We start from the raw sequence: 24,722 nt of genomic DNA on the forward strand, positions 1-24,722 counted from the left end.
CGCAAGTCTAAAGGGGAAGCCAGGCAGCAAGCGCGATCCATCCCGTTTGCTGCCTGGCTTCCCCTTTAGACTTGCGCGCCTCTCCGGGGGTGGGGGTGGGTGGGAGGCTTCGCAAGGCTAAAGAGGAAGCCAGGGCAGGGAGCACGATCCATCCCGTTCGCTGCCTGGCTTCCCCTTTAGACTTGCGCGCCTGGGCGGGGGAGGAGACTTCGCAAGGCTAAAGAGGAAGCCAGAGCAGGGAACGATCCATCCCGTTCGCTGCCTTGGCTTCCTCTTTAGACTTGCGCGCCTCTCCAGGGGGGGGGGGGGGAGGCTTCGCAAAGCCTCCTTCGCAAATCCATCCCACTGCCCTGGCTTCCTCTTTAGCCTTGCGTGCCTCTCCAGCCACAAGAGATCTACCAGAGGTAGATCTTAACCCTTGCCTCACCTGGGAGCTTCTCTGGGCAGGAATTCCCTCAGCTTAAGTGAGGTGGGGGAAGTGTGGCAAGTAGGGGGGTACCTACCTAGACATTGAAGCCACATGTCTCTCAGATGAAAATTGGGAGTGGGCATTGTGTGAAGTGCTCTGATGGTGTGGGCATTGTGTGAAGTGCCCTGATGGTGTGGGCATTGTGTGAAGTGCCCTGATGGTGTGGGCATTGTGTGAAGTGCCCTGATGGTGTGGGCATTGTGTGAAGTGCCCTGATGGTGTGGGCATTGTGTGAAGTGCCCTGATGGTGTTTCCTGCTTGGCAGGGGGTTGGACTCTATGGCCCTTGTGGTCTATTCCAATTCTATGATTCTATGATTCTAAGTGGCTGTGGATCTCCTGCTGCAGAACTGTAGGACTGTATAGAGTTGGGAGGGCCACCTGAGGGTCATCTAGCCCAGCCCCCTCACAATGTAGGAATCACAGCTAAAGAACGCCAGAGAGATGGTCCCCCAACCACTGCTTAAAAGCCTCCAGTGGTGGAGACCCCAAACACCTTCCGAGGTCATAGAATTGCAAGGTTGGAAGGGAACCCCAGGAGTCATCTAGTCCAGCCCCGGTGGACAGCGGGCGCAATCCATCCCGTTGTGCAAGACTAAAGATGCTGTGCAAGGCTAAAGAGGAAGCCAGGGCAGTGAGTGCCAGCCCTGGACTGCCTTGTCTTCTTCTTTAGCCGCGCTGGAGAAGTTTAGCTCCTGGCTGGAGAGGTTGCGCGGCTATGGATCCCCTGAGCTGTCTTGGCTTCTTTGCTCTTTGGGGCTGGTGGGGGAACCCGGGCTTCCCCCGCAGCCCCAAGAAGCTCTGGGAGAAGCAGACAGGCTGCGCGCAGCCTGTCCGTTGCTCTTTGGGGCTGGGGGGAGGGATAATATTTTTTTCCTTGATTTCCCCCTCTAAAAACTAGGTGCGTCCTGTGGTCCGGTGCGTCCAATAGAGCGAAAAATACGGTATGTTTGTAAGACTCATAAGATGTGCCTGTTGATTTTCAACATGTTTTCTGTTATTCTTTTAAAATAAATTTTTATAGTAGAAGCTGTTGGTATTTGTGCCTTTTCTGAGGGAATAGCTAAATCCAAGCCTTCCGCTTAGTTACGCTCTACCGTGAGAATTTCTGTCTGCAAGTCTGTGGATTCAGCTTGTAGAGGGGGGAATTGCCAGGTTAATGGGACACATACTTCTCCCTGGATTGTGTCTCGGGGTTCCCCTGAATAAGAGGGAGTGGTGGCAGCCTTACCAGTGTTATTTCGGCCTGTGTTTTTGAAAAGTAAAACCCTCGCCAACCTGCTCAAGAAACCTGGTCTGGCCGGAGAGCAAAGACAGGTGATGGAGGGGCAGTAGGGGGCGAGTGGAGCATTACTACATGGTGGCAGCGGTGGGATCTAGAACTTCCCTGCGGAAAAGCACTGTAACGTTTTAAAAAACTTTGGCACGTATCTTCTGTGGCTTACAAGCGGTTTATTATTTTGGGTAGAGATAGTTAGGATGGAGGATTCTTTAGCAACCATGCAACAATCCTTGAGAACTATTGATCAATGGGGGGGTAATGGGAGAAGCTAGTTCCCTGCCGGTGGAAACCAACCCCATCAGGACTCCAAGTCCTAGCGAAAAGTCCGCGTCCTGGTTTTCCGATGGGTCCCAGGAGGAGCTGGTGGATTCCAGCATCCCAGAGACGGTCCGGAAGGGTCAGCAAGAGACCTGCCATGTGGAAGGAGGGAGGGCTGCGTCAGAGTACCAAACCCTAACCCCTCGTGAGGAGGTGCAAGCAGAGGCAGCTTCTGCACGTCCTAGGGAAAATTTTCCTGTTTACACAGAGTCTAGAGAGATGGATTTCTCAGAGGGACTTGATGTGGAATGGATACGAGATCCAGTGGACGGTGGATTCCGTTCCCGTGAAAAGTGTCCAAAAATCGGCCAAGCCATTCGTTTGGCACCACGATACGACCGGATGGAGTATGATTTTCAAAGGTTGCCGCAACAGCGACAAGAGGTGACGGAGAGGGGCTACAGCCGAGAGGCATATGCACCGGACGTGCGCAGGAAGGTGGGACAGCCTTCGTTTAGCCCGGGAAAGGTCTACTCGCCCGTCAGTGCTCAACCGTTCCGAGTGCCAGTATGTCGGTACGTGGTAGAGGAGGAGGAGTTTTACCAGAGACCCCAGCGCGAATATGCAATGGCGGCGGAACAGCGACGCCCGGATGGGTGGATGCCGTCCAGTAGAGCTCCAAGGTATGAACCTGTCTCTGTGCGGGGGGGAAACCAACAACAACCGTCCCCTCCAGGACTGACTTTAAATAACCTCAATTGGAAGGTATTTCAGAGATATCAACCTCCTACTGATGTACTGTTTTACCTAAATCTTTTTGAGGTGACTTGCAAGGACATGGGGGTTGCGCCAGAACTGTATATGGTGGTTTTGCGCTCCCTGGTCTGTGGGGATTTAGCAGAACTGATGGGAAATCTTCCCCAAGATGACCTAAATAACTATGAGAAATTTAAAAGGCTAGTTATGCGACGGCTTGGATTACACCCTGAGCAATATAGAAAAGCCTTTCGGAAAGTGGAGAAAGGTGGGCTCACTGACAACATAGCCGTATTCTCTGCAAAGATGGCTCAGAATTTTGAACTGTGGCTCGCAGCCGAGGGGGTTCAGGATGCGAAGGATATCAAGCAGCTCCTGTTGATTGAGCAGTTGATGCGGTCCCTGTCCCCAGAAATTGCCAGCCTGGTTGCAGACCAAAAGCCACGAACTTTGGAGGAAGCCACCTCCCTTGCTGAGTCCTTCAGGGTTAATCGGGCCCATTGGGCTACTAAAGGGGGGAACAATGCGAATAGACCTATGATTGGGTCTGAGAGATCCGCCCCCCCCATCAAAGAACCTAGCCGTGGGGTTCCTACACCTGCCAAAGACTTTGTTGCAACAGGGGGAGACCGTCCTAAACTGTCCCCAACGTCTGGACTGTGTTTCTTGTGTAAAAAGCCAGGACACGTGAAAGCAGCCTGTCCCCAGCTGGGAGATAAAAAGCCTCCCATCCTCACGTCCACTCCTGCTGTGCGGATGATCCAGCGGCCGGAGGAAGATTGGGAGGAGGAGCAACTAAAATCCGGAGTGAAGCAGAGTTTGGCTCTGAAGGAGGAGGGTGGGGCAACACTTAAAGCTGAAACACCTGCTGTCCCAATAACTGCTGTTAATGTGGGACCGGTGAGTGCGGGGAGTAATTTTAAAACCCCCCGTGTGAACTGGGCGAAGTTGGAGTTTTCTGCCCCTATTGAAGTCAATAAAACTGTTGTGGATTCGTATCGGGACTCTGGCTCAGATATTACAAGCGTATCTAGAGATCTGGTCTTGCCTAGTCAGATGCAGGCAAAGCCTCTGAAAATTAGTCCGTATGGGGTAGAGGAAATTTATCAGCCAACAGCAATAGTCCCCCTTAAATACAAAGGCTATAGCAGGGACCATTTGGTGATTGTTCATGACCCACAAGTTTGCAAAAGCCCCGTCCTGGTTGGAAACGATCTTGGGTTTCAAGTTTACCTGCAACAACAATCCAAGGTGAATCCGGTAACTGTAGCAGCTTCCCCCACCTCAATTCAGGCAGGGACAGACTCTGTTGAGCCTGAGACAGGGTTGGATGGAAAACCCGGAGGGGAGGGAGAGTTACCAATCTTGGATATGGAACCCACAAAGGACTTTGATGCCTCTGTTGAACTGGGGGATTTGGGTCAGAAGGTGGGAAGTGACCGTGATAAACTGCCTAATGAGTTAGAAAGAGTCCCCTTAGAAGCAAAAGTTGTGGAGAATCTTGTCCCGGATAGGGAGGGTGGAAGTTTGGCGCCTGATACTATAACTCCCAAAATTACTAAGACTGCTGGGGCTACAACATCGGAGAAATTGGTTGGGAGGAGGGTTGGCTTGATACGTACTGCCACTCCTTGTGTTAATTGGCCCTGCTCAGCATCTGACGTCATCCCCAGGGTTCATCGAATTGCTGTGTCTTCTCTGCAAAGTATGGACTCTGTTACCGTGACTTTACCAAAGGACTCAGTTTTGTCCCGATGGAGCCAGCCTGACTTCCAGAAGAGTAATCCTGGTTGTGGAACTTTAATTCCCCAACCTGCAACTGCTGATTTGGTTACCTCCAAGGGTTGTATGGGGGAACCTTTTGATCCAGGTCTTAGACCCCAAGTTAGTGAAAGTTTTCTTTTGGGTGAAAATGTTGAGATCTGCAGTTTCAGCACAGCCGCTTACAGAAAACCCCCTAGTAGCACAAACTGTGAACTATGCAAGTGTTTCCTGTCAGCCAAACACTGAGAGGCAAGCAGAAGGAGGGGGGGTCAACTCCACCCAATCAAGCAGCTGTAAGAACTTTTGAGTTTTTTGATCATTCTTTCCTAGGTTGCCGGGAAGCTGTAGAAACTCCACCTTGTGAGACTGAGTTTATTTCTGTTGTGGCTAACAAAGAACTTTTCTGCCCACAACTTAAAGACTTTAAAGACCCTGTTGATGTGTTTATTGTGTTTCAAAAGATGTTTTGTGATGCAAATGGTTGTGTCAAGAAGAAAGTGAATTTGGTGGGTCTTTTACAGAATTTCAGTCCTAGGAAACAGTATGATGATGTTATGAGCAAAAATGTTTTCAGGTTTGCTTGGAGTTTCATTTTGCCCAATCCCTGTGTTCAAAATCTGTTGGGTATGTTCAGAGGAAGATGGGAGGGATTGGAGGAACTTAAGTTGATTTTTTCTGATTTGTGGCCAAAATGCCTTAAGCATGTGCAGAGAGTTCTGGCCCGTTTACAAGAGGCAAACCTGACTGTAAAAATGTCTAAATGCCAGTTTGCTCAAGGAGAAGTGGTGTATTTGGGATTCAGAGTGGGGTCAGGAAGCATCAAAACTCTGGAGGCTAAGATACAATGTGTTCAAGAGTGGCCTCGCCCTGTGGTGAAAAAAGATGTGCAGTCCTTCATAGGGTTGGTAAATTATTACAGGAGATTTATCAATCACTTCTCAACCCTGGCAGCTCCTCTCACCAACCTTTGCAAGAAATCCTTGCCCGTTAAGGTAGAGTGGACTGAGGAGTGCCAAAGAGCTTTTGACTTGTTGAAACATGCCCTGGTGAGCAATCAAGTCATGTTGGCCCCAGATCAGAGACGGCCGTTTAAAGCACAAACCGATGCCAGTCAAACTGGATTGGGTGCCGTTTTGTTACAAGAGGATCAAGAAAAAAATTGGCGTCCCGTGGTTTATCTGAGTAAGAAATTGATAACCAGGGAACAAAATTATTCCACCATCAAGAAAGAGTGTTTTGCTTTGGTCTGGGCTCTAACTAAACTGCGTCCCTATCTGTGGGGTACTTTCTTTGAGGTTCAGACTGATCACTCTCCACTGTGTTGGTTGGAAAGAGTAAAAAATTCTAACCAGAAATTGGCTAGATGGAGTATGGCCTTGCAAGACTTCCAGTTTAAGGTCACTCATATTGCTGGAAAAGAAAATGTGGTTGCTGACACCCTGTCTAGGATGTACCAATCTGTTAAATGAAGTATGGATATGTATTCTGTCTGCATCTTCTGCTGAGAAATTATCTTGAAACTGTGTAAATAGTGGATTAGGGGGATGCTGCTAGTGTGTGTGGTTTATAGCTGCTGACAAACCCCTGGTCCAAGAAAACCTACCTCATTGTAAAAAGAGTTGAGATGGAATAAAGGGACTTAACCCTATATTCCCTCTCCCTGGATTGTGTCTCGGGGTTCCCCTGAATAAGAGGGAGTGGTGGCAGCCTTACCGGTGTTATTTCGGCCTGTGTTTTTGAAAAGTAAAACCCTCGCCAACCTGCTCAAGAAACCTGGTCTGGCCGGAGAGCAAAGACAGGTGATGGAGGGGCAGTAGGGGGCGAGTGGAGCATTACTACAGCCACACTGCGCATTTTTGTACAAGCTGTAATGGAAGACCCTTAACTGTTACCTTTGCTATTAGAAATGTGGGGCACCGTCTCAAATTTTCAGATATCCCTCAGTGGGGGTGGGGCAAACTTTGGGGCCTTTTAAATTCATTTAGCACTTTCAATCTGGCTGTGCAAATAAGAGAATCAAGGCTAGCAAGTGCTAGTTTGCTTCTTCCTAATCCGATTTCCTTGTGGGTGGGCCATCCGCTGATTTAAAAAACCATCATATTCTGGTTAGAACCCCACTTCATCCAAAGGCATGTACTGAAAGAGATCATGGGGGAGGGGGATGCAGCTTGCACCTGACCTTAGCTGTTGAGTATAGCAGATTAATTACATACTGTATCTTTAGGTGCCAGGTGAAAAGGTTTTTCTATATCCAGGCCTTTGGCTGATTAACATTCTATGCCCTTTAAAATGTCTTTGTGGGAGGTGGGCTCCTGACCCCTGGGTGTAGACAATACTGAGCTAGACAGACCAGTGGCTTAATTCGATATAACATAGCTTCCTATTTTCCTATAGTGCACATGCCAAACAGAGACACTCAGAGTTGTAAAACAACCAGTGAAAGAAAACCAATAATGATGGTATTACAGCTCAAGACTTCATTTGCTTAGGGATTCTAGGCAGTCACGTTGAAGGGACAAAATCCACAGAAGGCTTTTTACAATTAGAAGCAGTTTGCTGAAGGACAAGGCCTAACTAATCACTAGTAACTATCAGACTCAAAAAGCAGCGCATCAGTACAGCACTGAGCAAAAACAAGTTCTAAAAAAACCCACAACCAAACCCAAACAAAAAAACCCCCAAACCCTTTCCCACTCTGCTTTATAACCCAACTTCGTTTTGTAAGAGTATAACAGAGGGAACTGCTGCCCTCTATTGGACTCATGGATAACAGAGGCACCAAGGACATTCTTTTTGAGTATGGACGTTCTCTAGCCCAGTGGTTCCCAATTAGGGGTCCGGGGATCCCTAGGGGTCCAGAGGACACACACCCAGGGGGTCCCTTGCCATAGACTCACTTATCTTGTTAATTGAACAGTAAAAGTCATCCACGGATCATCTAGCCTCTGCTCATGGCCAGCACCTGCTTGCTGGCAGGGGAAAAACTTGTGGAAAAGTTTCTGGATGGCAAGTGTGCTGGGATTGGACAAAAACCTCTGATACAGTTTCTTAGGGCTCTTGCAATTGGAGGGGGATGGGGGGAGAGAGAGTGCAAACGGCTTGCTCCACAGGGTAGATTCACATGCTTATCATTAAAAAAAAAATGTAAGCAATCCCTTCCCCTTGCTCTCTACTTTTTAACTGAAAAGAACTTCTATTTGCATTCAACGACTATCAGGTTTAATGGTCTATCCCACTGCTTGTAGGTAGGGTTTTCTTGCCTTATGCATTTGGGATTCTTGTCTCATCTTGGAAATCCAATAAGGGAAATAGCTAAGCCAGTGGTTTTGAACCAGTGTGCCATGGCACCCTGGGGTGCCTTAAATGATGGTCAGGGGTGCCGCAGGGAGCACTGGCCTCCATCCCTCTTTCCTTCCCACCCTCCTCTGATACCCTCTCACATCTCTGCTGCCCAAAGGCTGTTTGTGGCAGCAGCCCTGGCTACAAGCTCCCCAGGTAAATGGTGCCTCTGGGGCTGGCCGGGGTGCTGGTTTCCAGGAGCTGAGGCAGCCTTGGAGTAAGCGAGTAAGCAAGCAGGTGGGTGAGGGAGCCCAGCCAGCCAGTCCACCAAGCCCTTGCTGTTGGGAATGGACAGACAAGTGGGAGGCTGGGAAGGCGCTGCACTTTCTTGTGCTTGCTGTGTCAAATGCCTGCCGAGAAGAGGGGAGAAGAGGGAACACTTCACAAGGAAGGGGTGAGGGGCTGCCAGCTCTGCAGGGAAAGGGTGACTTAACTAGGCTTCTGAGGCTCAGAGCATGTTTTCCCACAGGGGAGTTACAGAAAGAATGTAGTTGGTCAAGGGAGCCGTGGACTCAAATAGGTTGAAAACCTCTGAGCTAAGCAATTTGCTACTATGGTTAGCACAACAGCTCACCCTCTGATGATTTAGTTTAGTGCTAGGGCTGGGCGATACTTCCTTTTCAACATTGTGATATATCAGCAGCTAAATACCAGTATACGCTGACATATCACCATGACTGGAATTTATCTCGGCTGCTTCTTCCCACCTTTGGGAAGGAAGAAGCAGCCGAGATACATGGCCCTGTCCTACACAGTGAGCGAATCCCGATGCCTCTCAGGCTCATATGCAAGCCAAGGAGCATTGGGGCTTTGATGAACTGCTCAGCAGGGGGGTGGAAGAGGCCTCCCGCCCCCCAACTGAACGAGCCAGCGGTGGGCTGGAGGCTCCGTTAAATGCTTGGCTGAAGGGAGCGGCAACCATGCACCCCTCAGCTGAGAAGCGGAGGGAGGAACAAGATGTATTGCTCCTCTCCAATACAGCTTGTTTCTCCCTCTTCTGGTGTGAGGGCAGAGTGGGATAGTGCCTTCACTCAGCTGTATATCGCTGGTGAAACCACTGCTGTTCCCAAGTCCCTCTGCTACCAGCGCCAGCTGGAGGAAGCCAAGTGGTTTTGCTTGCAATAAAGTGAAGTCACCATCACAGTGAGGGCCCAGGCCTATTTAGTGCAAAAGGCAGCCTGCGTGGATGTTGTTTCCATGTTTTCTGTGGGAAGCTATGTGGCTACATTTGGGGGTGGGAGGAAACAGATGTACGGCAGAATCCTAATAAATTAAGAAGTTGGTTGTTCCTATTAAGCAAACAGCAAGAATAAAAACCTCACTCAAAATAAGTACTGTATTTAACTAATTAATCTCTTTAAGCCAGGGATGAAACTTGGGCACAGGACTAAATAATAATAAATTATTATCATCACTACTAAAGCTACTACTGCTACTATTACCAACATTACAAAATACCAGCTGTTTTCTATTTAGTCTTCACCAATACTGTATCAAGCCCTGACCAAGCCTTCACCTATGTCTTGAAGGTGCAAGATCCTTCAGTTAGCAGAACCATATGCTGCAAAGTTTTGCTAAGGTGTACCATCTCTAATTACAAGTAAGGAATGGCATGTTTGAATACTCTCTCATATAAAAAAAGCCTTCTGCAAATAGAACACTTGCACGTTAGGGACACAATTGCTTTTTTATTTTATTCAGTTGTAGTGGAGCAATGGAGACAAGTTTTTCCTACTGTCTGGGGATAGGCAATTTGTGGCAATATCACAAATTTTAGGGTCTGTTTTTAGTATACCTACAATCCTTTGCCTACTAGGGGCTAACCCACATTTTCTTCAAAAAATTGCTTTGCACAGGTAACGACCATAGAGGAATTTTTTTTTTCAAAAGTAGGGGGTCCATGGCTTTGGCTTTTTAAAAATAGGGGATCCTCAATAATTAGCTATCTGGGAACCACTGCTCTAGCCACAAACTGCAAATTACATACAAGAATACATAGGAATCCCCCAACCAAGGAAAAACAGTTTTCTGATGAGGAGATTAGGAGCACGGAAGCCTGCCCACCACATTTCCCCAGGAACTTTTTGTCCCCCCAGCTGATTTTTTCCCCTTTGCAGAATTCTAGACAAGACTTTATCTCCATTTACAAAATTCAAGTAGAACCCTGCAGGAGGCGCAGCAGGGATTGGGAATGCAGAGGAGGAAGCACAATTGCACACACCACTTCCATGTTCCTTAGCTTCTCCTCTCAACTCTGCTTTTCCTTAGGAGGGGGAGGAGAAGCCACCAGGAGCTGGCATGCCTGTGTAACATGTAGTTCTGCCCATGGTGAGCCCCACCCAGAAATGCACAGCTGCTACTCAGACCACACAATTGCAGATGTTGCTGCATGTTGGTCCTACTCCATGTCCACCAGAGCTCTGGGGGACTAGAAATTGCTGCCAGCACTGGATTTCAGCTCCTCCAGGCTTTGATGTACTCATCTCAGGGGAAGGGTATATGCACCTGGGACTGTAAGCTGGCAGCGACAATTTATCTAGACTCTGGAATAAGATGGTCTGCAGATCATCATAAAAAAAATTAAGAGCCACTCCTTTAGGCTATTTTATCTTGGAACCATAAAATAAGTAGCTGATGTTGACTGATAGCGCTGGACATGTGCAGCATCCATGTACTTATTGATAAAACCTTCACTGGCAAATAAACAGACCTCAGTGAAGGGTACAGGGAGAAAGAGAAGCCAGAGATATGGAGAGACCCCGGATCAAATTACCAGTTGACATGGTTGAAAAATAACTCCTTTTTTAAACAGTTGGTTCACAAGATGCAAGGATACTTATGGTTTTCGATAAAGAAGAAACTAAATGCCTTCCTACAGGACCCAGCTGATAAATAAACTTTCAGAGACTTCCGGGTTGGTGCCTCCGGAAATGGCGGATTTCCTCTGACCGGGAGGAATCTGCTCCGTGGAAATTTGGGTCTGGCCGCCATGTCGAAGGCGGAGACCCGTAAAAATCACAGGCGGGAGAAGCCTGTGAACGTAGGATTCGGCGGGCACCTTTTGCACCTCCCCTACTCGCGGGGAAACCCGGTTTCGGGGATCCAGAGCGACGTGGGGTGAGCGGCGCGGTGCTTCGAATCGTCTGCTTCTTCCACGGAGCGAAGCCGCATAGCTGTTGCCGGAGAGCATTGACTTTTTCCTGTGGACAATTTGACTCCAAAGTAATTACCCGTGAGTAGAGCTGAGACGGGAGAATCAGATTTTAAACGTTTAATTTGGCATCGAAACGGGGAGGTTCAAAACAGGAAGTCCGCCTTCCCTATTTGTAAACAGACTGAGGCAAGGAGACTGTAGGCTGAAGTCTTGGAAAGCCTTTTGTAAAAGACTAAATTTCCATCGGTAAAGAGCATAAAACCCCCCTTGGAGGCAGGAGAAGAGGGGGGGGGAGTTGTGGACTGAGTATGCCTGCAGGAGAGAGTGAAGGGAGTTAAAATACCGCCGCTCTGACCCTGGAAACGGGCTGCCAGTAGGACTGACGTTTTGGAATGTTCATTGACAGCACTTAGAACGTTCCTTGACAGCTAGCAAAGTAAGAGAAATACATTGTTTCTATTGTCTCCGGCTGCTTCTAAAAAGGAGTAAAAAGTAACTGAAATCTGAAACTAACTTTGGATTGTATGAGTTGCGTTTAAAGGGGACATTCTTGACTATTATAAATAGAATGTTTCCCCCTAGTGGAAGTCTCTGAAATTGGTTACTTTATAAGAGCTGGGCTAGGGGGATTTCCAGCTGCAAGATAAAAATTGTGAGACTCTGAGATTGACCTTGAATCTCTCAAGTGTTATGGCAAATGGAAAGGAAAAAACAGATGAAATGTCGACAGAAGAGGCCTTAGTGGTCGCATTAGTGAAAATAAACGATTCACTGGAACAGCTTCACAGGAAAACAGACAATCTGGGAGAAAAGGTGAACACCAACACAGAAACCATCCAGAGATTGATACAAGAATTTACCTTGACACGGCAAACTGCGGATGAAGTCAGGGAGAAAACCCTTGCTGCTAAATGTAAAACAATACAACTGGAGTGTGAGAGAGCCCCATCCATTCAAAGGCAACTCGATGAACATAAGTTGACATCTGTTATGATGGAATTTAAAGAAAAACAGATGAATTTGAGGACCAGAGCCCTACCTGAATTGGGAAAGGAAAGCTTGACAGAGCTTCAGGAGGAGACAGGACTAACATCGGTTGAGAAAGAGAGGCTTTTGGGGGTCAGTATGACCGCCAAAAATGTGAATTTATTTAAGGGTAACTGTGAAGGACGTTGGATTGAAGAGAAGGGGGATTGGGAAATATGGACAAATCTGAAGTTGCTATTGTTGGGCCGAGCTGTTGTGGTGGGGATGAGGGTTGCTGTGTTGCCGGGGATGTTGCTTTTGTTCCAAATAGTGCAAGTTTTGGATGGGTTGGATTGTTTCAGGAGGTGGCAGAGGGATGTTTCTGGATTTGTTTGGCAGGGCAGGAAGCCTCGAGTAAAATTTAAGATATTGACGGATGCTAAAGAAGGAGGTGGACCTGCCCTGCCAGACCCCTAAACTTTGTTGTGAACCATCTGCTTTTTGCTGGCTGAGAGAATGGTTGTCTCTTGGAAGCACTGAAGTGTTGGATAATGGCAGATGAAGTTGAGGGACTAGATGGAATTGGCGGGAAAGACTGGCAAGATCCGAGACCAGGGAGAAGAGTCGGTGGAAGAAGACTGGGGAAAGTTTAAAGATTATTTATAGAAATATTGTAAAATTAATGAATGTTAGAAGAATGTTGGAATGAAGTTATATGGCTTCAGTAGAAATGTTATAAGGAATTAAGTATAAATAGATTAATAGAGTATTAAAGGTAAATAAGGTTAAAATGTGTTAAGATAATTATAGGATAGAAAACAGGGGAAGATGGAAAGGAATTGCTGAAATAATTAATAGAAGTGGAATACAAAAAGGGAGGTGTGAGGAGGCCATGGAAATATGTGAAAGAAAGATAAGATATTGGAAGTTTTTTCTTTTTTCTCTTTTGATGTGTTTTTAAATTGTTTTTGTTTTGTTTTGTTAATTTTTATGTAGTTTTTTTGTATTGTAATGTACTATTTTTTCTTTGTTTTTTCTGTAAGTGTTTAAATTGTTGTAAAAGGAATAAATATTATTATAAAAAAAGATAAATAAACTTTCAAAAGGAGCCAAAGTTGACTTCTGGAAAAAATAACACTATCAGTGACATATTTTCAAAATTTCAGCACCATTACTAATGCGATAAGGCACATGCTGCACCATGAAGATGGTCGAGGAAATAAAGTGCCACCATGTTAATTAAACCAATTGTGTCTGATGAAGTAGACTCTGGTTGTTTTTTTAAAGAGGCTTATACCATAATAAATTTGCTAGTTTTTAAGGTGCAACAAGACTCGTCGCTGTATTTCCTGCAAGACATAAAGACAGCTGGGACTGAAAATTGCTGCCATCTACAGAAAAAGATTGCCTCTCAATCCCAGCCCGTCCCTTTTTAGCATTCAGTCAAGAGGAACAATGCTTCTATCTTTCCTTTTTATCAGCTTGCAGTATTTATTTTCTTGTAAATGGCAGTTCTGTTGACATTCAGAGAGGAAGGTAAACAGAAAGGACAAGTTCTCTGAGGCAGCAATAAACAGATCCTGTAACCAAAAGCCAATCAAACTGTCAACGCAGCTGGCAAGCAAGACTCCCTAACAACAGCAAGAAGAGCCAGCAGTTCAGAAATGCTGACTTATGAGAAATTTGATTATGATACACATCTTACAGGAGACTTAATGTTTTAATATTACCATGATTACTGTTTTCTTTTTGATTCCACACACTGCACATTTCTGTGGCTTCAATGTGTTAGAAATTGCTTTTTCTAGTGACAGCAGCAGGAACATAGCATAACAGATATGCTAGACATTTGTAAGTTCTCTCAGTGCAAAGCTGTCAATGTCCAGAAGTTTCTCAAATTTCTACACGAGAAGTTAAAAATTTGAAATGCAGTGGTACCTTGGTTGTTGAACTTAACCTGTTCCGGGAGTCCAGTCGACTCCCGGAACGGTCCAAAAACCAAGGCGCGGCTTCCGATTGGCTGCAGGAGCTTCCTGCACTCAATCGGAAGCCACAGAAGCCATGTCAGACACTTGGCTTCCGAAAAACGTTCTCAAACCAGAACACTCACTTCCGGGTTTGCGGTGTTCCGGAGCCGATTTGTTCAACAAAGGCTTTCGACTACCAAGGTAGCACTGTGCTCTTAAAATATCTGCACAGTTTGCTGCTAATAATGAGCACAAGATATTTGCGACAGACAGAATTTGAGATAACACTGCTATTAAGCACCGTTCCAGGCTGTGCAATTTATTGGTGGGGACACCACAACCATCACTGAACCGTCCAATGACATCATTCCAACGGTGTTGTGAGGAAAATAGCTGTTTTGCCAACATGCAAGTTGATAAAAGAAAGTTGAGAAAGAGATCAGCTGCATTTTTTTGAAGTTTAGTCAACTAACTTGACCTGTTCAATATCTGAAGTCTAAAAAAAAAACCTCTGATGAAACAAGTCTGTCTCCATGTCATACCCTTTGTAAATTCAAAGCTGTCATTCAACAGTACAAGATACCTTCTGAGTTCACAATCACCACCACCACTCCTCCATCCTTCTGGGAAAGTGATGTTAATAAATATGAATGACCTTCCCCATGGTGCCCTCCATGTATTTTGGGTTATAACCACCATTAGCTCCAACCATAAGTTTGTTTTTCTTGGGGGGGGTCCCCTCAAGTCATACTTTGTCCTTAGTTGCTGTGATGCACCTGCTTTTCAAGGGCAATAATTCAGTTTGTTGCAGGTGTATTTTGCCAGCTGGAAATCAATTGTGGCATCACCATAGATGTTTCTTAGATGGTGCTTTGGTGTTTGAAGCAAAAGTGCATTATGAGCCCTCCACCCCATCTCATTTTGAATGCTGTGCCCATTTTACAGTCCTTCTTCCCCTCCTCCTTTTAATATTTCTTTGGTGGGTGGTCCTCACCAATTTTAGTACTTAAGCATATACATGTAATAAAGAGAAAGCAGGATTCTTTCCCGCTGCCCACGTTAGGAAAGGCCTTAAATAATAGCTAGGTAAAGGAGGTCAATTTAAAAGATAGGGGCATACGAACCTGCCATATGCCATTGGCTCATCTAGCTCAGAATTGTTTACACTGACTGACAGTGGCTGTCCAGGGTTTCAGGCAGGAGTTGTTCCCAGCCCTACCTGGAGACTGAACCTGGGTCCTTCTGCATGCAAAGCCGATGCTCTATCACTGAGCTACAACCCTTCCAGCAAGCAGAGTTTCTGGTCACTAGTCAACCAGTAACTCCCCGTAATGATCTCATCTAAGTGCAGTCAATTCAAACTAGTGTCGGACTTCCGGGTTAGCACCACCGGCAATGGCGGATTTCCTCTGATCTGGAGGAATCCGCTCCGTGAAAATCAGGGTCTGGACCGCCACGGCGAGGCGGAGACCCATCAAAAACCACAGGCGGGAGAAGCCTGTGGACCTGGGATTTGGCTGGCACCTTTTGCGCCTCCCCTACTCACGGGGAAACCCGGCTACGGGGATCCGGAGCGACATGGGGTGAGAGGCGCAGTGCTTCAAATCGATTGCTCTTTTCACGGAGTGAAGCCGCCTTGCTGTTGTCGGAGAGCGCTGACTTTTTTCCTGTGGACAATTGGACTCTAAACAAGTACCCGTGAGTAGAATGGAAAATTGGATTATTAGACTTCGTAATTTGGCACCGGAGCGGGAAGGTCTAAACAGGAAGTCCGCCTTCCGCTTTTGTAAATAGCTTGAAGCAAAGACATCGCAAGCTAAAGTCTGGAAAGTTATCTGTAAAGGACTAAATTTCCATTGGTTAAAACTACAAAACCCCCCTTGGAAGCAGGAGAAGAGGGGGGAAATCTTAAATTGTTCAAGCCTGCAGGAGAGGGAGTAAAGAAAGATAAATTTCTATCGTCTTGAACCTGGGAACGGGCTGTCAAAGATAGACGTTTTGGGAAAGTTCATTGACTGTGAATAATAATGTATGTTGACAGATAGTCAAATAAGAGAAACATATTGACTCCAATGTTTCCTTTTGCACTAAAAAGGAACAAAGATTTGAAAAATGAAAGCAATTTTGTTGCTGGACCTGCTTGTAAAAGGATGGATACAAATAGAAATTGTTTCCTCTAGAGGGAGCTTTTGAACTGTTGTTGGAGTGGACCTGGGGAACTCTACAGCTGTAGAGATTAAGGATCGTGAGAAACAGACATTGACCTTGGACAAGAATGTTGACACAGGAAGCCTTAGTGTCTGCTTTGTGCAGGACAAGTGCTTTGTTGGAGCAGCTTCATGCGAAGATGGATTTGATGACTACTGCAACTGATAATTTCGGTCAAACAGCGAACACTGATATAGAACCTGCTCAAGAATTGACCCAGGAATCTGCCCTGACAGGGCAAGCCGCGGAGAAGACAAAGGAGGAGGTTGTTGTTGAACCTCAAGTAATACAAGTTGAGAGAGATGTGGCCTTGCAGGAACATAAGCTGTCATTTCTGATGACTGAATCTGGAGTGAGTCAGACTTGGAGAGACGGAGTCCTGTCGGGACTGGAGATGGCAAGTTGGTTACCGTATTTTTCGCTCTATAACACGCACCTGACCATAACACGCACGTAGTTTTTAGAGGAGGAAAACAAGAAAAAAATATTCTAAATGAAACAGTAGATGTATGATTTTTGTGGTTCATGCTGTGGCCACAGACATGTGATCTGATGGTGAGTTTGGGGTGACCCGGTGCAAAAATACTGAGGATCCATGTGGATCCGTGCTTTGTAACCACGTTTTAAGTGGGGAGGGAAGGAAAAGCACTCAAGGGATAAGGAGCACGTGTGGGGTGGGTGAAGAAGCAGCTTTTCTGCGAGCTGAGCAGGGAGGGAAAGAGCACTGTTGCTTTAAAGGTATACTTAAGGTATTTGCCCTGTGCCTGGGGTTTTTTCCATTTAACAGTTTGCAGCCTTTTTCTTCTGCTCCTTGTTTTGAGGCAGAATAGATTTGAGCAAGTGAGGAGGACTTAGATTGCAGGGGATTTGCCATTAGAGCTGTGTAAAAGCTCTCCTCCTTGCAGCCTTCTACTTTGTTTGTACAGGTGGCTACTGGTATCAGGTTCAGTTTGAGTGATAAGCAGCCACCAGCAGCAGCAATAGAATGGAGCACAAAAAAGCAGTAGGGGCACTAGGACCCAGACAATGCTCAAATCTATCCTGCCTGAAAACAGCTGAGAAGCGGGGGGATAGCCTTTTCTTTTACTTCCTGGTTTTCACTGCGCTCCTGGCTCAGAGCTCCAGGTTGGTTTTGGGTTTTTTTTGCTGCTGGTTGCTTAAACTTTATCCTTCCTGATCCAAGCCCTCCTGTCCCTCTGCAGCCTCATTGCTCCGTTTAGAGAGCGCTGGGACCTTTGCTAGCTGAGGCTGCAGCAGCTGTTACCGGCTACTTTAAAAGCGCCTGCTGGCTTTGAACTGCCTGCCTTCTCCCGGCTTGCTATGGCTCCCGTCTCTCCCTCCTCGCGTGTAAGCGGCTGCTGCCCGCTTTGCTGCCATGGCTCTCCTTCCCTCCCTCCCTCCTCGGCTCCTTCCCCTCCTCCTGGCTGTAAAGCAAGCAAAGTTAGAGCCGTGCAAAGCCCTGCAAGCGGCTCCGCTTTGCTTGACTGACGGCAGCCAGGGCTCCGGTCGAGTGCATTCGCTCCGTAACACGCACAGGCATTTTCCCTTACTTTCTAGGAGCAAAAAACCGCGTGTTATGGAGCGAAAATTACGGTATATCCTCCTATGCAGGGATGTCCTGACTTTTGGGATTTGGTTTTGGGCCAGGAGGAGATTGGAGTGGTCGAGGCCCTCAACTTTGGAGGGACATTGAAGTATGCTTTGGAATATTTTTTTGGATTTTAGTGCTAACCATGGAGAACGGGCTGACCGGTTGAGAAGGGATAAAGACATTCTTAGGTTGTTCCCCCGAGATCTACTCCTCAGAGACAAAGGAAGGAAATTAAGTACAAGACCAGCAGAAGACAAAGTAAAGTGCAGGTACAATTATGAAGAAGATCTGCAGAAGGGACATGGAAAAGAGTTAAGAGCTTCGGACATAAGATCACCAGGTTGATGGACTAGATGGAACAGACAGAAAGGACTGACAGGACCCAAGACCAGGAAGAGGAGACGGTGGATGAAGATTGGTAGAAAGTTTAAAAATTCATTTAGAGAAATATTGCAAAATTAATGACTGTTAGGAAAATCTTGGAATGAAACTATTAGGCTTTAGTAGAAATGTTATAAGGAATTATGTATAAATAAGTTTTTAAGTTCTAAGGTTTGTTTGTTTTTTATATGGTAAGATAAGGCTAAAATAAATTAAGACAACTAAAGGACAGAATACAGTGAAAGATGGAAAGGATTTGCTGAGATAATCAATCATTAGAATACAAAAAAGGGAGGTGTGAGGAGGTCGATGAAACAAGTTAATGAAGATAAGGATATGGGAATATTGGATTTGTTTTTAAATTTATTCTTTTGCTTTTGTTTTTTATTTTAGTGTATTATATGTTTTGTACTTTTTATTCTCTTTTTACTGATTTGTATTGTTTAATTTCTTTTTTCTTGCCTTTTCTTTTTCTTTTCTTTTTTTATGTAACTTTAAATTCTCAATAAATATCATTTTTTTAAAAAAAAAACAATTCAAACTAGTGTCTGTACTCCTGTCAAGATTTCATATCCCTATTTAGGCTATTTATATTGCGCAAGCTTCTCATCTCCAATTCGCCCATAGCACTTCTCTTCCCCTTCTGCATTCATTTTAAGCAACGTATGAGTCATATCCAAGGAGCTCCAATCACCCACAGTCTATGCCACCCACTTTGCTTAGGTGTGCAATTACCTGATGCGGAGGTCATCATCCTCTGCTCCCCAGCCCCAGTAGTTGTTAGAAAATCCATTCACCTTGGAAAATTGCTCTCTTGTTAGAGCAGTTACACCCCCAAAGTATCCTTGGTAACGCAACCTAGGAACAAATAAGAAGTGGTGGAGAAAAAGTCTTTTCAGAAAGTGGCATAAACCCAAACATAGCCTTTATCAAAAACTATTTTATAGCCAGAAAAAAGTTCAGTTACCCATCTGCTGAAGCAAAAAAAATGAATAATGAAGTGTGTGTAGAGATATGCTCTCAGGGGCCTTGCCATGTCCTGAGCAAGCAGTGTTAGCTCACCTATGGCATGAAATCTGACTCAAAGACATTTCATTCTGTGAAATGGAAAAAGCCCTACAGATATAAAATATGATGGACAATGGACAGGACAACTGGTAGCGGAAGCTCCTTGAAGATGGGTAAGGCTGTGTACATATATACATAAAAGGCACTCCACATCTTTCTCCCAGGCTGGCAACTAGCAGCCCTAAGGCTAATTTTATGTAGCTGTTGGGTCTAATTTCAGAAGCCCTTTGCCCAGCATTCAGCTCATACCACCTGTAAGAATAACTCATCCATCCACCAGCAGCCTACTGCAGAGGAAAAGAGAGGTGGAGAAGAAAGAGAATGGGGTAGTCCCACCCACACTTTGATCTGGCCCCACCTGCTTCTGGCTTCATGTTCACACACAGATGACATGTGGTCCCTTACAGATTACACTCAAGAGGGAGCAGAGTTGCTCACCCCATTGCTTAGAAAAACATGCAGAGGAAAAAGTGAGTCATGCCAGGTCTCTCTCACCTTCCCAGAAACTGTATCTACCTTCTGTCTTATGATGGCTCCCAAGGCAAGCTTTTTTCTCATGGGGACCAAGATGGGTTGCAGTGTGTGTGTGTGCGCACACACATGCACACATGCACATAGGATGGGTGGCTAGGGTGCCTGCTTCAATTCTGCTTGCAAAATTCAAGCAATGGTAATCACCTGTTGTTAGCGTCCCTACTTGTATCACTATGAAAGGGCAAGTTCTCTCTCCCAGCTCCTACCTGTAGCCTGTGCTGTTTCTACCCACTACCAAGTGCTTTGGCTGACTGCCACACATGTAAATGTTGAAGTCATTCTCTGGTACCAAGTCCACATCATGGAATATGAAACAATCCCAGTTCTCTTCCTTCAGGGCCTCCAAATATCCCACATTCAGCAGTTTTGCTCTGTTAAACTTGGCACTCCCAGCCTGCAAACAAGAAAAGGAAGCAATTTACGTCAGACCTGTTAAAACCAAGTAAACTTCCTATCAGGATGCTCTCCTGATCACACGTTTACAGTATCCTTTCCTGGCTCACAGCAACTGTACCACAAAAGCAGCTGTGGGATTGAGAGAAAAGGTAAGGGAAATATTATAAATGAATAAAAACATATGTGTGTTTTGAGCCCAATCCAGCTCTAGCTGCAAACAACTCGTCTTGCATATACAGTGTCTCTCATCCCATCAGCAGCCACCCTTCCTGGCTGCCTGTAAAGGAGAACACAGGGCAGCAACGGTGCCCTCCATTAACTTGGCTGAGACCAGCTACCATTTGACTGTTCCCCTCCTAGAACTGCCTCAATCAGTAGCTCTTCCATCTGAACTATTGCTAAGACCATTGGCTGCTTAATCTATTCAAATGTCTTGTGGTTGTTTTTACCTAGGTCTTGGGCTAAATTGGAAATTTTATTTTTTGTTCTTGTAGTTTTACTTGTTTACCTTATAACAGAATAGTTAAGTCGCTGGGAAAGATCTCCACAACCCATGGTCATTGACTACAACAGAGGTATGATAATTTAAACATTTAGTATTCAGTTTGCAACTTAAGTTTTAAAATACAGGAGTATGGACTCCTTTCTTGGAATGACAATATTAATCATCTGCCTGTTTACCCAGAAGTAAGTCCCACTGTGTTCAATGGGGCTTATTCACTAGTAAGAATAATTAGGACTGCAGCCTCAAACTTATATTTTGCATTGTAAAGTTCACTAGCATTGACCATATTTCATTCACTCTACAATAAAAGAAGATTTTAAATTGAATATTAATTTCCTTTCTGTGTAACAGACAATATTGTTTTGCCCCCACTTATTCTTCTACAAACATATATAAAAAATACATATTTTCCTTCTCTCTTTTAACATTGAGAGAAACTCCTTCAGCAACCTAAAGCCTGTTATAATGGCAAGGATGTGTATACTTTCTTATGGAGAACAGAGACACTCACAAAAGCATTCAGAACTCTTCCGGAATAGCATTCACCAGGCAAACAGGAAATGAATAAAAGATGAAAAGCCTTCTTAAAAGGAAAAAAAGAGCTCCTCTTTTCTCTTTCATACAGAGCTGGTTTTATAAAAACCAAGTATTGACAAATGAATATTAATGGCATACTATTAGCTGCTTTTGTTTTAAATTAGACTGAGACTGCCAAGATGAAGCAAGTTGTCACTTCAGCACTGAACTTGAGACTCTAGGCAGCTTCAGGCAAAAAGCAGGTGCTGCAAAAGGACAGCTGGTCCACCTAGCTCAGTATTGTCTCCAACAGGGGAAAGGAATCTTTGAACTCAAGAGCCACATTTGTTCCTGGGCAGCCTTCCAAGGGCCAGGTGTCAGTAGGGGCAGGGTCAAAGGCAAAACGTAATGCCTCGGTGAAAACGAAATGAAAACCCTACCCTTGTATAGTTGGGTAGTTTCTACACACATTCACACTCTCATTTTATCCTCCATCCAGATGAGCAAGAGGCATATTTTATATTATTATTACTACTACCACTACTATTACTACCCCGCCCATCTGATTGGGTTGCCCTAGCCACTCTGAGTGGCTTCTAGCTTATATAAAAACATAATAAAACATTAAACAATAAAAAGATCCCTATACAAGGCTGCCTTCAGATGTTCTTCTGAGTTTAAGGATACATTCCAGCCAGGCAAACAAACTCAAGAAGGGTGTGAAGCTGTGATAGACCTGGGTAGAGGTCTGAGGGTCACATTTGTCCCCCAGGTCAGAGGTTCCCCAGTCCAGGCCTACAATGACTTGGAAGCAGTTCTTCACAGCTTCAGACAAGGCCTACCTGGAGATGCCAGGATCGCTGTGTAGAATGTCAGTGGAAAGTGGAAAGTCAGCCCTTAAGGAATTAGTTCTAGCCAAGTGTACAGCACTTGCAACATACCGTATTTTTTGCTCTTTAAGACTCCCTTTTTCCCTCCTAAAAAGTAAGGGGAAATGTGTGTGCGTCTTATGGAGCGCATGCAGGCTGTGCAACTATCCCAGAAGCCAGAACAGCAAGAGGGATTGCTGCTTTCACTGCATAGTGATCCCTTCTTGCTGTTCTAGCTTCTGAGATTCAGAATATTTTTTTTCTTGTTTTCCTCCTCCAAAAACTAGGTGCGTCTTGTGGAGCGAAAAACACGGTTCTTCAATGTATCTAAAAATTTAGCCCACCTCGCCTGATTAGATGACGAATACATGTGCAAATATTACTTCTGAGCAGAAGACTGGTGCAGTTTAAGGAATGGAACTCTCATCCCCTAGCCCCAATAATTTGTATTATTCCAGGAGATTTGGAAATGGTTATCACATTCCTCATTTAGGTTCTCACTAAGCCAGAATGTAATTGTGTACAAAAGAGCATCAAACCAATGTCAATTTGGTCTACTTAAGAGTATTACATCCATCATGGAACTCAAGGTGGTGGACATGGGATTCCCAAGCCTCCTATCCAAGCCCTGACCAGACCCAAACCTGCTTTGCTACAGTGATGTGGCTGCATTATACCCCTCTCACCCCATCTTGATCCATGTAGCTTACAAGCCTAGGAACAGGAGCAGCCAATAAAATAATGGATAGGTAAAGCAGCTCTAGAGGGCAAGAGACCCAGATGTACCATCTCCAGTTTCCACTGTAATCCTTTTTTAAAAAATTAAAAATTGACTCGATAATGTATTATTTATTAATAGGAGACTGACTTATGAAACGTGAAGCGTGAGCCAAGAATGTGTGCCTCTATTGCTATAAATGCTGCCACATTTTGCGCTCAAGGGAAGATGAAGGCCAAAGAACATTTTATTCTTTACAAAAACCACCACCTCTAAAGCAGTGAGTGCAAGGGAACTTCACCAAGCATAACCGAAGGAAGTCAGGCACACATGAAAACACGAGCCAAGCCCCAGGACACAAACAGGCAATTATTTGAGCAAGACACATTTCTCAAGCCTGGCAGCTTTGAGAACAATGCTCTACCAACAGTGCATAAAGTTAATTTGCCACCCGCTCCGCTTAATTCATCTGATCTGCTTTAAGCTCTTGCAGCAGAAGATGAAACTCATCAGGACCGGTGCACATGGGGACTCCTAACCGCTGGTAACACACTGATATGGATTTGTATCAGGACTGGGGGAAACGATGTGGAATGTGCCTGAAGCAGTGTTCTGATCCCCAATTGCACAAACAGACACAACAGTCAAAAGACCTCTAGACACAACCACAGGGCAGGAAGGTTTGGATTCACCCCTCATCTCTAGCTGCAGATGTTTTGTATGGACCCACCTGGTGGATGATATAAATGCCATAGTCCAGCTGCTGTCGCTGCAAAAATGGGTGAAGGTGCTCCAGCAGGTACAACAGGTGCTTCTCTCGGTTGCGATGTGGAATCAATATTGCGACACGTTGCTGAGCTAAGCAGCCTTCTGGGCGATGGCGTCCCTTTGACACTCGAGGATTCTCTTTCTGCACCTCCTCCAGGGTGAGAGATGCCTTAAAGAAAAGCTTGCTAGGGCCTCCTATGGGAAAAGGCATGACTTCAGTCTCATCTTCGTAAACTATAAACACAGCTGCTGTAAGTCGTAAGAGCAAATTAACTTAAATGCTTAGGAATCTGCGAAGCCATTTCGGAGACTGAGGAGGTTTATTTGATGCTTTGTTTTTTTAACTTGGAACTATACACTAAAATCTTTTGTAAGCAGCTAGATTTGGCCAGCAAGCTACTCTTTAAGTTACCTAAGGGGAAAGGGGAGGATGATTGGGGGCGGGCAAGCAATATTCTTCCTCAATGTGGTCAGCTGTCAATTAGGCCTTCCATCCAGAGGTTCCCGGGGGCTCCTACCTTTGACTCTGTACCATAATCCTAAGAGCAGGCTAGAAACATAACCCCAAAACTGGGAACTAGTAACTGCAAACCATAAAGGGAACTCTGCAAAAATTGTAAAGCAGTGGAAGGTAAGACGACCACAAGTTCACCATCCCTGTTATTAAGGTCAGACTCATACATTATTGGTGTGGTACAGGAATAGCTTTTCCACTTGGTCCAGCAATATCTGAATAGTGGAATTATGTGGGGTGCCTGGATTATGGAGGAGATGCTCACATTAGCACTGTTGGCTGCCATCTCACAAGTTTCAGCACAGAAATGGAAATTTCTCAAAGGATCTCCATGGAATTCTAATATTTGTTGGCATAGGATTCAGCCACAGAACTGTGACATATGAATCATGTTTTTGAATAGTACTAGAAGATATGTCAGACGGAGAAATGTAACGCCAAGAGGAAAACAGAATGCTGATTTTTACAAGCTACAAGTGTTTTCTCATCTATGTGCAAATGACAAATTCTCCTTAAGACAGGGATAGGAACTGGATCTGGACAGCAGGCTGGATCCCTATCTCCACCACCTACTGTGGGCCAAATGTGAAAGGTGGGAGGGACTGCCCACCTGTCAGTCACCTGACATCACAATGAAACCAGTTGACCTGTTTTCATCCCATGAGGCCTGCAAGCCCTGGCAATCAGCTGATCATTGGTG

At 45.3% G+C, this 24,722-nt stretch overlaps 1 protein-coding gene across 3 annotated transcripts in view; it reads right to left on the bottom strand.

Annotated features, from left to right (window-relative positions):
* The window catches only part of B4GALT4 (beta-1,4-galactosyltransferase 4), a 36,410-nt gene that overhangs the window by 3,148 nt on the left and 8,540 nt on the right, over positions 1 to 24,722 (bottom strand). For all 3 annotated transcript variants that reach the window (XM_083498975.1, XM_083498976.1, XM_083498977.1), the window contains 3 exons: positions 23,471 to 23,703; positions 19,943 to 20,130; positions 18,870 to 18,992 (listed from right to left, as the gene is read on the bottom strand). In XM_083498975.1, the coding sequence (XP_083355101.1) occupies positions 18,870 to 18,992; positions 19,943 to 20,130; positions 23,471 to 23,703 (544 nt within the window). The remainder of the gene's footprint in view (positions 1 to 18,869; positions 18,993 to 19,942; positions 20,131 to 23,470; positions 23,704 to 24,722) is intronic.

Source organism: Podarcis liolepis (assembly GCF_965112155.1).
Source record: "Podarcis liolepis genome assembly, chromosome: 4".
Taxonomy (NCBI): Eukaryota; Metazoa; Chordata; class Lepidosauria; order Squamata; family Lacertidae; genus Podarcis; species Podarcis liolepis.